This window comes from Dasypus novemcinctus, chromosome 6 (genome assembly GCF_030445035.2).
Source record: "Dasypus novemcinctus isolate mDasNov1 chromosome 6, mDasNov1.1.hap2, whole genome shotgun sequence".
NCBI lineage: Eukaryota > Metazoa > Chordata > Mammalia > Cingulata > Dasypodidae > Dasypus > Dasypus novemcinctus.
The window spans coordinates 6,306,131-6,323,393 of record NC_080678.1 but is presented as its reverse complement, the minus strand read 5'-3'; the positions used below and the strand labels follow the sequence as shown (position 1 = coordinate 6,323,393).

The window sequence follows — 17,263 nt, the reverse complement described above, 5'->3', positions numbered from 1 at the left end:
CAAGGAAGAAACCCTTCACGGAAGGTGCTTTGTTGGCGCGGGGTGGAGACCGGGGCAGAGCGCCTCCCGCCTCCCCAGCCACACTGGAACACTGACGCAGAAGTGTCGCTGTGGGGATTGATTAAGGCGAACGTGGGCCCGGAGACTGTGTCACAGCAAAGACGTCGTGTCTGCAGAAGGGCTTGCGAATTCTTGGAGTAAATAAATGGGTGACCAGCCATGTAGAGAACACAACTGATGGTCTGAAGTTTTATCAAGCACTGCTCTGCTCTTGGACTAGCAAGATGAAAAACAAGACTTGTTTGAATAGCATTTGCACAGCTGTTACCTGCAGTAATACTTTAACTGAATCTTTCAAAATGACTAGTTAAAACACGATTTTATCACTGACGGTTTGGTTGGAAACCTTAGACACACACACCGACATTGGTTTAAAATATTTATTAATTTAAAAAATTTAATTTTTTTTTTATACAAAGATGATGAGAAAAATCTCATGCAAACTCTGGGCATACAATAAAAATAACTCAAGTATTAATAGGATGATTTTGTACAAAATAATTCTTTCTTTCAAAAGGACCTCAGACAGGAAGGTGGTTCCCCCCGCCCCGGCCCCACGCCCCCTCAGAACGAGACCACCGTCTCCACACACCTCCAAGTGATCTATGGCGTCACGACAACGAACGAAGAACACCCTACGACGATTACGCAGAAAACTAGACCGAGATGAGGCTGCGGGACCCCCGGGGAGGAATTCCTTCAAAACCGCCGAACTCCTGAAGACGAAGTGACTCACAAAGATTTCTCAGAAAAGGTTCAGATCATTGGCCTAAATGATGAGAACGCCTGGAGACGGTTGTAGATGGAGTCGGTGTCTGCTTAATTACAAACCTGCAGTGGATTTATAATTTGTATATATTACAAGTAATTTGCATAATTAAAGCAATTAAAGGATTGACTATCATGGCAATTAGAAATGTGTCAAACTCGGAACGCCGTACAAAAGAGAGAGCTTCAATATGAAACAGTCAAGACCCCGCAGCGCCCCCGGATCAGCTCCGCCGGGCGGCGGGCAAGGCCCGAGGCACCCCCAGAGCCGGCCGAGCCTGGCACCACCTTCTCCCTCACCCCGGCGGTCACCGCGCCGGCCCCTGCGCCGGCCCCTGCAGCGTGCGGCCCTTTCCACGCGCTCATCTCATTTTCCGAAGTCGCAGCCTGTTCTCCTTGTCCCGTTTCTTGAGAACGAGGATGAACTGATTGAAAACCTGTTCCTGGTCTTTCCTCTTCTGCACGAGCCGAAACCTCTGATCGCGGCCGTATTTCTCCGCAAACTCCTTAAACGTGGTTCTGAAAAACAGAAATGGTCTGCTGGGCCGGGGCGTGTCAGGATGGCGGGAGTGGCAGGGAGGCCTCCCCCCAGACTGGACTGTGGGGCGCAGGGTAGAGGAGGTGATCGTGGGCAGGCCACGGGTCACGGGCTCAACCCTGGGGGCGCTCCCCACGCTGGCCCTGGTCATACCTGCAGACCCCCTTATCTCCACATCTAACGGCCTCGGGAAGGACCTTGTCTTTACCAGCCTCTTCCCCTCATATTTCTCCAGGCTCCCCCCGCCCCAATGTCCTCTCCAGCCTCCAAGGCTTTCTTCGGTCCCTTCTCTCATTGGGCCTTTTCCTGCCACAGGACTTGGCATATGCTGCTCCCTCTGTTGGGACACTGTTCCCTTCGCCCCGGGATGCTGCTGCTCCTTGGCATCAGAAGCAGCCTTCTGCAAGGAAGTGCACGTGCCCTAGAGGCTCAACTTGCCCCACTCCACCGCCCTGGGCACAGCTGTGCCCTTCCTGAACCTGAAGGTGCAACTGCACTGGCCTACCTCTCCTGCTGGAGAAGCCCCATTTCCCGCTCTGTTCTCCTGGGCACCCTGGCTGCCCAGCCCAGCAGCTAGAGGTAGCGAATGCTCAGAGACTGACTGTGTGGCTCCACAGCCACCGAGCCAGGGAGTTCTTCACAAAAAATCCCAAGCGAGGCCAGGCCAGGCCAGCGAGGCCATTTGCAAGGGGCCGGGGCAGCTGGGTGGGCAGGGTGACTGGACGTGGACTGGCCTGGGCAGTGGAGCCTGCGAGCACCACGTGCCCCGCTGCCTTCCCTCCTCTCAGGCTGGAGCCTGCAGCCAGGAATCTGGAAGCTTCAGTGCAGCTGAGGCCGGGGGGAGCTGGCACATGGGGGTGACCCATCATTTTGGGGACACACAAGTATCCAGGCAGATGAGGCCCCCTGCCTGCCAAGCTCAGACTCAGAGAGGCCTGGGCAAGGAAATCGCGCCGTGGAGATGGCTGGGTGGGGGATCCTCGTAATTGCTTCCACGTCTCTTTTCAACGGTCTTTATATTTCACTGCGGCTGTTTAATTATTATTAAATTAGAACTCAATATCTATTTTTAAGTCTATGAACACCAGAGTATACTGACAAGGCTGACAGAAAATAAGCAGAGTAATTAGTGGACTCATTCCCGCTGCTGGCTCTAAACGACCAGTCCTCACGGCTCCTCAGCGAGCACCGCTCAGCGAGCACTGCAGGCTCCTGTCTGTATCCTGCTGCTGCCCCATGGAGCTGGCGGAGGCCGCTCTCTCTGGTTTTCTTTCCTTCTCCTGTACCCCCTTTTTCCCTCCCTCCTGCCCCCTCCCTCTCCCCTCCTTCCCTCCCTCCCTTAGGATTTATCTGTAGTGAGATAGGCTAGCAAAGGCCTCCCGCCTCCCCACTGAGCTGATATAAAAAGCTAGATGGTCAGAATCAGGGGCTTCTTACTGGCCGCTCCGCTCGAGCTCCAGCCTAAGCATTTTCAGCCAGGCACTGTAGTGGCACCTTCTACACAGACCCTATTTGGGAAATCTCTGGAAAGAAATATCCCTGGGAAAAAAGGGACCATTGAAACCTGTGGTCCCTGAGTCAGGCCCCTGGGAACAGGCCCCGTTGACGGCTGCCCTGGAGCTGTGCAGTGAACAAAGGACAGGCATCGCAGGTGTGGGCAGGACCTCAGGTGTGGGCAGGCATCTCAGGTGTGGGCAGGACCTCAGGTGTGGGCAGGCATCTCAGGTGTGGGCAGGACCTCAGGTGTGGGCAGGCATCTCAGGTGTGGACAGGACCTCAGGTGTGGGCAGGCATCGCAGGTGTGGGCAGGCATCTCAGGTGTGGGCAGGCATCTCAGGTGTGGGCAGGCATCTCAGGTGTGGGCAGGACCTCAGGTGTGGACGGGCATGTCAACCAGGGGCACTGCCCCTCCCTCTCCCCACCAGCCTGCAGGTGCGGGGTGGCCCAACTCAGAGCCTACGTCCATGGCCCAGAGAGGGGGTGGTCCCTGACAGCGCCTCTCCCTGCAAGGGGGCACAGTGGGGGGCTACCCTGGAGAGTTCTGGATGTTCTCCTGCAGCCCACACCCCGCAGGATTCTCAGGGTATGCTGGGACCGACGAGGAGGCCGCTTCCCAGGATGCCCGAGAGGCCTGACGTGAGCTTGCCTGGCCAGCCAGGGCGGCCAGTGTGCACTGGACATGGGTCTTACTAGCATGCCAAGGAGAGAGGACAAAGCACAAGGAAGAGCTGAAGTGGGGGTTTGGGGATACTTGGAGAGTCTGGTTTCTTTACAAGAAAGCTTTCTAATCGTACCCGTGGCCCTCACCCCTGCACAGAGATCTAATTTAGGAGAAGAGGGTGCTGAGCTGCCTCCTCGGCCCGCCCCGTTTACTCCGAGCATGCTCTGGGCCTTGTCTCCCAGTAGTGGAAGGGCAGTGCGCCAGCCCAGGGGTGCTGCCGGGGCAGGGACAGGGACCGGCAGCTGTGCGTCTGCACCGTGGAACTTCTCGCCTTCCTCCTGCCACCCTGGGGAGGCAGGGCTGCTCTCCTGCTGTGCAGACAAGGATGCTGCAGCACCTGGGGCCCAGTACTTCCCCTGGCCCAAGCCCTGAGCTAAGGCCGTGGCTGGGCACCTTCCCCCTCCCCCCGCAGCCGGCAGGTGGACAGGCAGGGAGGGCCACGGCTGGGCCCAGCAGCTTGACCTACGCAGAGCCACAAGGTGCAGAGCTGGACGCACGTTTCCTTCCCCAGGCTCGCACTTTGGGATGGGGGTAACTCGTGCTGTTTGTTTTCCCATTTGGAGAGTGTCTTCACTCTGAACAGCTGGGGAAGTTTTACGAGGATGATGTAACCAAGGCTAACTCAAGTTACCTAGTTTTGACCCAAGGGATTAACACTCAAAAAACGGCAGCCTACATCTTGTTAGAAAGCACCCATTATTGTCCATATAAAAATACTACTTACTGTGTGTCCCAAACTAAAATCAACGTATGTTAAAGTCAATCAATTTTATACTTACAGAACTTAGAGTTTTATATTCCTAAAAGGGAAACATTTTCATTATTTAAAAAAAGTCAATTAAAACTAATTTAAAAGGACAATAAACATAGACATTTTCTCCCTATTTTGAGCACCCATTTCCCTGCTTCTTTGTTTGACCTAATGGAAATGCTACATTAGTGTTTTAGGTACATTCTGGCAATGGCGCTGCTGTACTCAGGTGCCCGAGCACCTGCACTTTGTACTTCAGCCGAAGGGGCCAGCAGGGCTTTATTTTGTTGCTGTTTGCTTGGCGTTTTTACCCTTTGATCACTACATGAGAAACAGGACCCCATCACGTGCGGGCTTGCTTCTTGATTAGGTATTTAGATGAAGGAGTCAGGACTGCTGAGGTTTTGGAAATGATCCAGGACAGGAAAAAGGTGATCAGGTGCCTTTCCTTAGCAAATGCCACCTGTGGCTGGGCTGATGTTAGGGAAGAGGCCATGCTTTGCAACACAGTAAAGGAGAAAGCAGCAGATCTTTATAAATTACACTTCTGATGTCGAAGGAATGTTGGATTAAGTCACACGATTTAACAAAACAGGCTTTACAAGTTTTATTATAATAATTAGTAAAATTATTGCCTATTGCTTTTCTCTTTACATACCTGGGTGACACTTTAGATTCCTCTAGAAGTTTTCTGAATTCTTCTTTGGCTTGCAGCAATTTACTTTTCTTTTCCTTGTATTCTTCTTTTATTCTTGTCTTGACAAACTGTTCAAATATCTTAAAGTATATACACAAAAAGAAAGTATTACAAAAAAGCATTTCAGAAATGAAATCTTGATGGATTGTATGCTTTATTAGTATATATCAATGAAATTGATTAAAAAAAGACATGAAATCGTATGTTCCAAAAACAACATAAAAAATAGAAATAATTGGAGGTGAGCCCTTCTTCATTGCTGCTGGAAAAACAATAGCTTTCTGACTGTGGTATCATCAACGCACCCAGCTATTCTAAATAAGGAAACTGGTGTGATGGTTTGAAGCTGGAGGGACCCCAGAAAATCATGTTCTTTAAATCGAATCTGTTCCTAAGGATGTGAACCTACTGCAGGTGGAAAACGTTGATGAGGTTGTTGCAGTTAGGGCGCGGCAGGGTGGGTCTTAATCCTCTGCCAGGAGTCTTTATAAATGGGAGGAATATGGAGAGAAAGGGAGAGAAAGCCTTAGAAACTGGAAGCAACAAAACCTGGAAGAGAATGGAGAGACCAGTGGATGCCACCACGTGCCTTGCCATGTGACGGAGGGGTCCAGGATCAGAATTGTGGGCTGAAAGCACCGCCTGATGATGCCTTGGACATTTTCATGGCCACGGAACCGTAAGTGTGAGGGCTAACAAATCTCCATTGTAAAAGCTGACCCATTACTGGTGCACTACTTTGGCAGCCTGCCAGCTAGAACACCTAGCTTCCCATGAGGCCTGGTGTGCTTCTCCACGCACATACTTCACTTCCAGGTCTAACGACATATCAGCCCTGCTTGGGAAGTCCTCCTAATGACTTGGCAGCCCTCCCAGAATAGGCAACTTGTTGGAATTCCTAGCTCTGAGCACCCTACTGTTTCCTGGTCTGGACTTAGTAAGAAGATTTTCCAGCATCACATTATCTCACCGTCACAAGCCTGCCAGTAACACTGGAAACACGTTAGAGCAACTAATTTGTTCTATTCGCTTCCAATGGCAAGATAATTAGCATTTGATTCTCCAACGAAGATTTCAACTGCTGAAAAGAAAGCAAACCCCCCCACACTCGTTTCCAGGGGGACCCCCTGCTGAGTTGGAGATCCTGGCTCAGGAGGTGACACTCACGGGGGTAGGGGCTCTTTGGCATGAGGCCAGGAGCTCCCAGTGAGGTCACAGGGATCAACATGGAAACCGACGAGCAGACCTGGCCCTAGGATGCCCCCAGCTCCCCGGGTTAAAGGGAAGTGTGATCGAATGCCAAGCCAGAAGGGAAAGCTTATCCCTTAGAAGAAAGGGCAGGAGATCCCTGGTCGCTAAATCCACCGGGGACCCCAGGGCGTTTCCTCCTGGAACTCAGCCGCCAACACGGCCACGTGGACCATGTCTTTGGAGTCGTTCATAAACTGATCCTCCTTTGGCCTCTTTGTTCTCTTATCAGAAAACATGTCAGTTATAGACTATAAAGCCAAAGACAGGAAGGAAGTTGTTCTTTCCTAAGGCTATCCAAACTGCAAGAGCATTAAAAGGAAAATCACCTAGAGATAATTTTTTAAATTTTAGGAAAACATACCTAAAAAGATAACTGTAATTCTACATACAATCCTAGAACGTCAGTAAGTAGCAATTCTGTACCAAGCCAATCAATGGCCATTGCAGAATTATTGGAATTTGTTTTGGGCTCCATGGGTTCAGCTCATCTCTAGAGTTCCTGCCAAGTTAATGAAGATGGGAAAACAAAGAGTGGCAGGTCACAGCTCCTCCTTAACTACTTCCCTGTTTCAGGAAGTCCCTTGTTTCTGTAGGGGCAAATTTTTGAAGGATTATAAATACAGAAAACACTCACCTCCTAAAATCACAACAGCTGCATGACATATTCAGGAATATGTCTCAAATTTAGATCATGGGTGTGTGTTTAATGGAGAATAGGCGTGGCTTACCTTGAAGGCAACTGGTAACAACCTCTTGCATTGTCTTATTATTCAAACTAATCAAAAAGTGAATGTAGGGTGACTATCCAAGTGAAAACTGGAAGCTCCAGCATTAGTCAGAGTTTGTCTATTAATTTTAAATCTGATATTGCAACCTTGGCTGGCCACAGGGTCACAGCTACCAGGAAACATCCGCTTCTCTCTGCCAAGACCCATTTATCCATCTAATCAGATTTTCTCTCCTTTCCCTGTTGCTCTATTTATAAGGCTATAATTTAATGTGATTTAAAGAAAAGCATTACCAAATTCTCACAGTTTTATCCAAAGTGTGACACGACTTTTTGGAAGAGGTGTAATTGGGCGTTACCTCGTTCTGGCACCTCTGGAGAAATAAGCGAAGCATTGTCCGTGCCCTAGGAACGGGCCTGATGCGCACATGGTGTCCTGCTCCCAGGCTGGGCCCCTCATGCCCCTTTGCCGCCGGCAGCTGAGGGCTGGCTGCACTCTCCGCAGCCTGGAAGCACACTACGTGGCGGCAGGGCGCACGAGGAAGCACACTTGGTGCTGGCTGCCTCAGTTTACAAGAAAGGAGGACTGTGCTTCGTGGCGGGCTCCAGCCGTTGTTTCCTCGTCGGCTCTGCTTCGGCCGCTCCTCCTGTCCACTGCAGTCTCTCTTCACGGCGGGTTGAGCTCCTCTTGTACACACAGTATTTAAGCCTAAATGCTCTGCGGATGCCCCCCGCCAGAGCCCGCAAAGCAGCCGCCTCCTCCTCCTCGGGCCTCCCAAGGGGTGCTTATGGGAGGACAGGCCTGGCCTCCCTTGGGGTGACTCCCCAGCTAGGTTCGTCGCCTTCCCCAGACACTGGACGCTTGGTGCGAGCTGATGCCAGCCTGAGACCTGCCTGCGAGGGGCACACCCAGGCAGGGACAGGCCCCGCCTCTGCCCAGGCAGGCCCCTTCCCCCCGGGTGGCCCTGACCTCTGACCACAGCCCCCGCCGGCCTCAGGGCCCCGGCCGGCCTCAGCGTGCTGGCTCCGGGGAGTGCGTCTCCGGGAACGGCCTGCCCAGCAGACCTGGGGCCATTCGGCTCAGCCAGCGCGGGAGCGCAGCGTTCCGGGCCACCCCCAGGGCTGGGCAGGCTGGGACCCAAACACCAGGCTGGGGTGCCGGGAGAGGCCACACCGCATCTTGGTGGTGAGCCCCCACTCCTTAGACGTCCCTCACGCAGGCCGACGGGCTCTCACGGCCCCCCGCTACGTAGGTAAGCTCGTGCCGTCCAGCAGAGGCAGAGCTGCCCCATGCACAGAGAGGGTGATTATCAGCTCTTAGCCAGTTTCTGAACCTTTATTACAGCATGGAATAATTTTGCCACATACGTGGACAGGCTTCTGTGTGTTTTCATAGTTGAACAGTTAACTTTTTTGGCATTTAATATTGCAAGAGACACTTCCGGCAAGATGGTGGCTGAGTGAGCTTGCCTTGCCGTCTCTCCTGGGAAGAGGCAGCTGGGCACCGCTGGAGGTTCTCCGGGACCAGGCTTTTTCAGGATTTTTTCAGGGCAGGAAGTGTCTGGACATCGATTTGGTGGGAAGGTAACGGAAAGGACTGGTCTATAAGATATAAATTGGGACTTTTCAGGAGGGGGAGGCAAGATGGCGGCTGAGTGAACTTCCCGGTTACTAGCTCCTGGGGGGAATTGGCTGGGAGGCATCGGAGACTCTTTGGGACCGGCTGTTTCGGGATTTTTCCTGGTCCGGAGGTGTCTGGATATCGATTTGGAGGGAAGGTAACAGAGAGGATCCATCTGTGAAATATACACGGAGATCCCAACTACGTGTGGAGGATTCCCTCCTTGGGTAGGTGGAGCCGAGGCAGCTAGCACCGTGCGGAGCCCCGGCGGGCGGCGGCCAGGGTAGCCGAGTCCCCCGAGACCCGCTGAGCCGCGGCGGGTGGAGGGGCGGAGCCCAGCTGCGCCGCGCCGCGAGCGGGAGAGCCGAGCCGCACTGCGCCGCGCCGGGCGGCGGGCGGGAAAGCCGAGCCCAGCCGAGCCCAGCCGAGCCCAGCCGAGCCGCGGCGGGAGGGGAAGCCGAGCCCAGCCGAGCCGCGGCGGGCGGCGAGCAGGGGACCGGAGCCCAGCTGAGCCCAGCCGAGCCTGGCGGTGGGGTTTCTGTTCTTTGGGTTTTTTTTATTTATTTTTTTTTTATTTTTTTTTTATTTTTTATTTTTTGTTGTTCTTGTTGTTCTTGTTGTTCTTTTTTTTTTTTTCAATCCTCTCTTTCTTGTCCCCAATATTCTTCTTATACTATTTTACCTTAACAATACAATAGGTCCTACAGGAAATACCTCACATTTGCTGGGTTTCCTCACCCTCCACTGCCTCATTTCTCTGTGAATAGATTTAGCCTATCTACACTATCCCCTTTCCCCTACAACTTGATATCCTCCACCATCTGCTATCTCTCCTATATTCCATCTCCCTTTCTTTGATCCACAAAGTGTCTAACTCTTAATTTCTAATACCTTTGTTTAGTTTTCCATCTGGTATTCATCCCTGAAACTATTACCTTTCTTTTCTCTTTCCCTCTCTCACGAAAACAATAGCCTCTTAGTACGTACCACATTCCTCCCATATTCAGTCGTCTACCTCATTATAGGTACTTTCCTACTACTATAACTCTACACAATTTACATGATCTAACCTCCATCCTCCCAGAACTCATATTGTTGCTTTGTAAACATATATCACCAATACTACTTCACACTTTTTCCTTCCTTACACAATTGACTTTCCCCAGCACTAATACTTTCCTTTAAAGTGAGCTTAACTAGCAATAAGAAATTGGAATAAGAAGAATAAAGTGACAAAGAGAAGATATAACACTTACGCAAAAACAACAGCTAATTAATCTCCAAGACTAGACAAAGAAGCTAAGGAACTGATTAAACCTGTCAAGAAAAAATGTTGACAAGACAGCAACAAAAATCTACAAACCAAACCAGTAATCAGGAAAACATGGCTGAATCCAATCAACAAACTGAAAATCAGGAAGGGGGGCAGGACTTCGCACAAGCAATGAAAGATCTCAGAACATTTATCACTGACAAATTTGATGAAGTAATGAAAGAGGTTAACAGCGTGAAGACAACAGTTGGAGGGGAAATTGCAGACATGCGCAAAAAAATAACAGATATGATGGAAATGAACACCACAATTCAAGAAATCAAAAATACACTTGCAGCAAATATCAGCAGACTAGAAGAGGCAGAGCAGAGAATTAGTGATGTGGAAGACAGTGCATTGGAAATCAAACAGATAGTAGAAGTGGTCAATAAAAAGGTAGAAAAAATCCAGATAGGACTTAGGGACCTGAATGATAACGCAAAACACTCAAACATATGTATTATAGGCATTCCAGAAGGAGAAGAGAAGGGAAAGGGGTCAGAAGGAGTGTTGCAGGAAATAATGAATGAAAACTTCCCAAATCTACTGAAAGAGACAGATGTACATATCCAAGAAGCACAGCGCACTCCACTGGTCATAAACCCCAACAGGCCCACCCCAAGACATATACTTGTCAAATTATCCAATGCTCAAGACAAAGAAAAAATTCTAAAAGCAGCAAGAGAAAAGAAAACCATCACATACAAGGGAAACTCCATAAGATTAAATGCTGATTTCTCATCTGAAACGATGGAGGCAAGAAGGCAGTGGTATGATATAGTCAAGGTACTAAAGGAAAAAAATTTCCAACTAAGAATACTCTATCCAGCTAAACTAGCATTCAAAAATGATGGAGAGTTCAAAATATTCACAGATAAACAGAAACTGAAAGAGTATATCAACAAGAAACCTCCCCTTCAAGAAATTCTTAAGGGAATTCTGCAGGAAGAAAGGAAAAAACAGGACAGTCAGAGATGGAGGAGAGTGTAAAAGCAACAAGAAAGACAAAAATAGAAGGGGAAAATAAAATAATACAAACAAAATATAACAAACACAAATCCAACCAAAATATGGCTACCATAAATAACTCTCTAAACGTAATAACACTGAATGTCAATGGATTAAACTCACCTATCAAAAGATTCAGACTGGGACACTGGATAAGGAAATACGACCCATCTATATGCTGCCTACAAGAGACACATCTTAGACCCAGAGACTCATGGAGGTTGAAAGTGAATGGCTGGAAAACAATCATACAAGCAAACAACAACCAAAAAAAGGCAGGAGTAGCTATATTAATATCAGACAAAATAGACTTTAAATGCGAAACAATTGTGAGAGACAAAGAAGGATACTATATTTTAGTGAAAGGGACAATTTGTTAAGAAGATCGAACAATCATAAATATTTATGCTCCTAACAAGGGCGCCTCTAAATATGTGAGGCAAACGCTGGAAAAACTAAGTGAAAGAATAGATGCATCTACAATTATAGTGGGGGATTTTAATACACCACTATCAACTCTGAACAGAACATCTCAAAAGAGAATCACTAAAGAAACAAAACATTTGAACAGTATATTAGAAGAGCTGGATCTAATAGACATATATAGATCATTACACCCAAACACAGCAGGATATACATTTTTCTCAAACGCACATGGAACATTCTCCAAGATTGACCATATGCTAGGCCACAAAGAAAGGCTTAATGAATTCAGAAAGATCGAAATCATACAAAACAGTATCTCTGACCACAGTGGAGTGAAGCTGGAAATTTGCAAGGGACAGAGACCCAGACTCCACACGACAATTTGGAAATTAAACAGCACACTCTTAGAAAAACAGTGGGTCAAAGAGGAAATCTCAAAAGAAATCAATGACTACCTTGAAACAAATGATAATGATAGCACAACATACCAAAATTTATGGGATGCAGCAAAAGCGGTACTGAGAGGGAAATTTATAGCCATAAATTCATATATCAAAAAAGAAGAAAGAGCAGAAATTGAAGAATTAACTGCACATTTGAAGGAATTAGAGAAACAACAACAAAGTAACCCAACAGGAAGAAGAAGGAAGGAAATAACAAAGATAAGAGCAGAACTAAATGAAATAGAAAATAAGAAAGCACTTGAAAAAATAAACAAGACCAAGAGCTGGTTTTTTGAGAAGATCAACAAAATTGACAAACCTTTAGCGAGACTAACAAAGAAAAAAAGAGAAAAGATGCAAATACACAAAATAAGAAATGAGAAAGGTGATATCACCACTGACCCCACAGAAATAAAGACTATCATAAGAGGATACTTTGAAAAACTATATTCCAACAAAAATGACAATTTAGAGGAAATGGACAAATTCCTAGAAATACATAAGCAGCCCATACTGACGAAAGAAGAAATTGATGATCTTAACAAACCAATCACAAGCAAAGAGATAGAATCAGTCATTAAAAATCTCCCAACTAAGAAGAGCCCAGGGCCAGACGGCTTCACAGGTGAATTCTACAAAATATTCCGGAAAGAACTAACACCAATCCTGTTGAAACTATTCCAAAAAATCGAAACAGAAGGAACACTGCCTAATTCCTTCTATGATGCCAACATTACCCTAGTACCAAAGCCAAACAAAGACACCACAAGAAAGGAAAATTACAGACCAATTTCTCTAATGAACCTAGACGCAAAAATACTTAACAAAATACTTGCTAATCGTATTCAACAACACATTAAACAAATTATACACCATGACCAAGTGGGATTTATTCCAGGTATGCAAGGATGGTTCAACATAAGAAAATCAATCAATGTAATACACCATATAAACAGATTGAGAGAAAAAAACCACATGATTATATCTATAGATGCAGAAAAGGCATTTGATAAAATACAGCACTCCTTCCTGATAAAAACACTCCAAAAGATCGGAATACAAGGAAACTTTTTGAACATGATAAAGAGTATATATGAAAAACCTAAAGCCAACATTGTTTACAATGGCGAAATCCTGAAATCCTTCCCTCTAAAATCAGGAACAAGACAAGGATGCCCATTGTCTCCGCTCCTATTTAACATTGTCTTGGAAGTACTGGCTCGAGCACTGAGACAAGAACCAGATATAAAAGGCATTCAAATTGGAAGGGAAGAAGTCAAAATTTCATTATTTGCAGATGACATGATCCTATATATAGAAAACCCTGAGAGATCTACAACAAAGCTCCTAGAACTCATAAATGAGTTTAGCAAAGTCGCAGGTTATAAGATCAATGCGCAAAAATCAGTAGCATTTCTATACACCAATAATGAGCAAGATCAGGAGGAAATCAAGAAACAAATACCATTCACAATAGTAAATAAAAAAATCAAATACTTAGGAATAAATTTAACTAAAGAGGTAAAAAACTTATACATCGAGAACTATACAAGATTGTTCAAGGAAATCAAAGAAGACCTAAATAAATGGAAGAATATTCCCTGTTCATGGATAGGAAGACTGAATATTTTTAAGATGTCTATCCTACCAAAACTGATCTACACATTCAATGCAATCCCAATAAAAATCAACACAGCCTTCTTTAAGGAACTAGAAAAACTAACTATGAAATTTATTTGGAATAAAAAGAGGCCCCGAATAGCCAAAGACATATTGAAAAAGAAAAACGAAATAGGAGGAATCACACTTCCTGACTTCAAAACATACTACAAAGCTACAGTAGTGAAAACAGCATGGTACTGGCATAAGGAGAGACACACAGACCAATGGAATCGAATTGAAAGTTCAGATATAGAACCTCATGTATACAGCCATATAATATTCGATAAAGCCACCAAACCCTCACAACTGGGAGAGAATGGCCTATTCAACAAATGGTGCCTGGAGAACTGGATAGCTATATGTAGAAGAATGAAAGAGGATTACCATCTCACACCTTATACAAAGATCAACTCAAGATGGATCAAAGACCTAAATATAAGAGCCAAGACCATAAAGACCTTAGAAAGCAGTGTAGGGAAACATCTACAGGACCTTGTAATAGGAAATGGCTTCATGAATATCACACCAAAAGCACGAGCAGCAAAAGAACAAATAGATAAATGGGACTACCTCAAAATTAAAGCCTTCTGCACCTCAAAGGAGTTTGTCAAGAAAGTAAAAAGGGAACCCACACAATGGGAGAAAATATTTGGCAACCATATATCTGATAAGAGATTTATAACTTGCATATATAAAGAACTCATATATCTCGAAAACAAAAAGATAAACAACCCATTTAAAAAATGGGAAAAAGATTTAAACAGACACTTCTCCAAAGAAGAAATACAAATGGCTAAAAAGCACATGAAAAAATGCTCCAAATCCCTAGCTATCAGGGAAATGCAAATCAAAACTACAATGAGATACCATCTTACTCCCATAAGATTGGCAGCCATGAAAAAAACAGTAGAATACAAATGCTGGAGAGGATGTGAAGAAAGGGGAACACTCATCCATTGCTGGTGGGAATGCAGAAGGATCCAACCATTCTGGAGGACAGTTTGGCAGTTTCTCAAAAAATTATCCATAGATTTGCCATATGACCCAGCAATACCACTGCTGGGTATATACCCATCAGATCTGAAAACAAAGACACAAACCGATATATGTACACCAATGTTCATAGCAGCATTGTTCACCATTGCCAAAAGTTGGAATCAATCCAAAAGTCCATCAACAGATGAGTGGATCAATAAAATGTGGTATATACACACAATGGAATACTACTCAGCTGTAAGAACCAATACACTACAATCGCACGTGATAACATGGATGAACCTTGAGAATCATGTTGAGTGAAGCAACCCAGGCATTGAAGGACAAATACTATATGACCTCAATGATATGAAATAAGTTAACTGCCTCAGAGAGCTAGAGTCTGGAAAAGTGGCTTACTGGAAATCGGGGGGTGGAGGAAGGCTGTGAGTTAATGTCTGTAGGGGTGGAATCTGTGATGAGCTGGGGGTAAGTATGAGCACAAAGAAGGGACAAAATGGGGGCAAGGGGTTACCTTCGGGTGGGGTTTTCTGGGTTTGAGGGGGGCTGGGGATGGGAAGAGGGGTAATATGGTCCAAGAAATAGGTGGGAGGGAGGGGCAACATACAAACATGGGAGAGTGCCAGAAGTTCATTGAGAACTAAATGTTGAGTAAAACGTATCAAAGTATAAGTAGGAGGGTTACCTGGTTAGGACGCTCAGGGGGTATGGTCTGATGCGGGACGGACTCCGGAGGGAATAGCTGAAGGCTCATTTTGCCAAGGTGGGTTCTACCATTGGGTGGGGTGGACCCATATCCTGGGAAAGACTAATGCCGTCGAATAGAGAGAACTGTATCTCTCGTGAGAAAGGACGGCTCCCAGGGCATTAGATTGGCAGGCGTTGTGGGCCCTAAGGGGAGGGGAAAATGGACGTGCAATGGATGGAACAAAGGTAAATAAGGGGGCAAAAGAGGAGTTATGTGAGAGTACACGAGGATGAATATAAAACAGCTAATATTACACCAAAAACATATAGGGGACGACAAACTAATAATGAAAACCATAAGACAAAACATAGGATAACTAAAAAATTTAGAAAACTGTACAACCTAAAGTATGGACCACATAGTAAGCACAAATGTTACCTTGTTTGAAAACTATAGTTTTGGAATCTGTACATCAGTTTCAGGAAATATGATATGAATAAGTTAAAAGATTATTGCTGTGGAAGGGAAAAGGTTTTATGGTGGATCTGGGGAAATACTGTATATTGTATATATGAATTTTGGTGATCTAAGACTCTTCTGAAGCTGACATTATGTTGGGATTCACTTTACGGGAAGTTTTGGATCACAGAGTTGTTCAACAATGGCAGCGGAGGAATACTGATATGGGATGTTATTGACAGGATATATATGGTTGACAGGGAGTTATACAGGGAATATGCCCAGGGTATATGGTAATGTCTATATATACTCATAGTGGAAACAATTAAAAACAACAGCTGGGGGGGTACTGGGCTCCTGGCCGGGGGGTCACTGTTGTGGGCCCTGGGAGAGCAGCGGCAATCCTCCAGGTGCAACGGCAAGAACCAGGAAGGAAGGAGGGCCCAACAGTGGGCTCTTGATACTAATGGCTACACTTTTGAGCCTATGCACCTGCAATAAGAACAAGGCCTAGAGTAGAATTGTGCCTGGGGGTTTCCTCCTGACAGCCTTCATGTTACTCAAATGTGGCCACTCTCACAGCCAAACTCAGCATGTAGATGTGATGCATTCCCCCCAGCGTGGGACATGAGACACCCGGGGATGAGCCTCCCTGGCACCGAGGGATCACTACCACATACCAGCTGAAGAAGCAACTAGAAAATGACCTTGAATTAAAGATTCAATGCGGAACAGCAGAATATACCTGTCTACATATAATAACATGACTTCGGGAAGCGGTTTGACCTAATGTAAGGGGGAAATGGAAAGGAGAAATGAGATTATAAGGCTGTGAGTCTCTAAAAAAGAGTCTGGAGGTTGTCAGAAGGAATACCCCTATGTACAACTGAACAGAGTCTAAGAGACAGATAAGGTAGATACAACCCCAGGTATTGGTTCTTTTGAGGGATAAAGAGACCCACGGGTTCTATGGTCATGGCAGAAGGGGTTCACTGCCATGACAGATGGCCCTTCTTTGGAGCTGGTGTTTCTGTGTGATGGAAATGGACTCAGAGGGGATCTCTTTTCACAAGACTTGCATGCTACTTTATTGGAATTGTAGTTGGTGCTGGGTTTAAGATATATGTAGGGGATTTGAATCTCTGGACTGATAATATGACACCCAGGCCCAGAGCCTCAACAGACTTCAGCTCCTACACTTTGACTTATTGGACTTACTCCACTCAGCTAACATGGAGTTGAAGAAGGTCAACCACCACAACATGGAGCCTAGAGTGTCTACAACTAGAAGCGGGAAGAGTGCATCCAGTACCCATGTGGAATCTAAGCCCTCACTTGACATAGGTGTGCAATGGACACAACCAATCCAATGTCCACAGAGAAAATGTGGAATGGGTGTGGGAACGGTAGCCATGGGGGCTGCTGGGTGTGGGGAACGGGAGGAAGAGATGAGATGTGGAGGCGTTTTCGGGACGTGGAGTTGTCCTGGATAGTGCTTCACGGACAATTACGGGACACTGTAGATCCCCCCAGGGCCCACTGGATGGAACATGAGAGAGTCTGGGCTATGATGTGGACCATTGACTATGGGGTGCAGTGATGCTCAGAGATGAACTTACCAGGTGCAATGGATGT

General features: G+C 46.4%; 1 protein-coding gene across 1 annotated transcript in view; it reads right to left on the bottom strand.

The window, feature by feature from the left end:
• Nucleotides 1-433: 433 nt before the first annotated feature.
• The window catches only part of TCERG1L (transcription elongation regulator 1 like), a 222,094-nt gene continuing 205,264 nt past the window's right edge, over nucleotides 434-17,263 (bottom strand). Inside the window, exons 11-12 of the mRNA XM_058298125.1 lie at nucleotides 4,997-5,115; nucleotides 434-1,347 (exon numbers count right to left, since the gene is read on the bottom strand). Of these exons, the coding sequence (XP_058154108.1) occupies nucleotides 1,191-1,347; nucleotides 4,997-5,115 (276 nt within the window). The 3' untranslated portion in view covers nucleotides 434-1,190. The remainder of the gene's footprint in view (nucleotides 1,348-4,996; nucleotides 5,116-17,263) is intronic.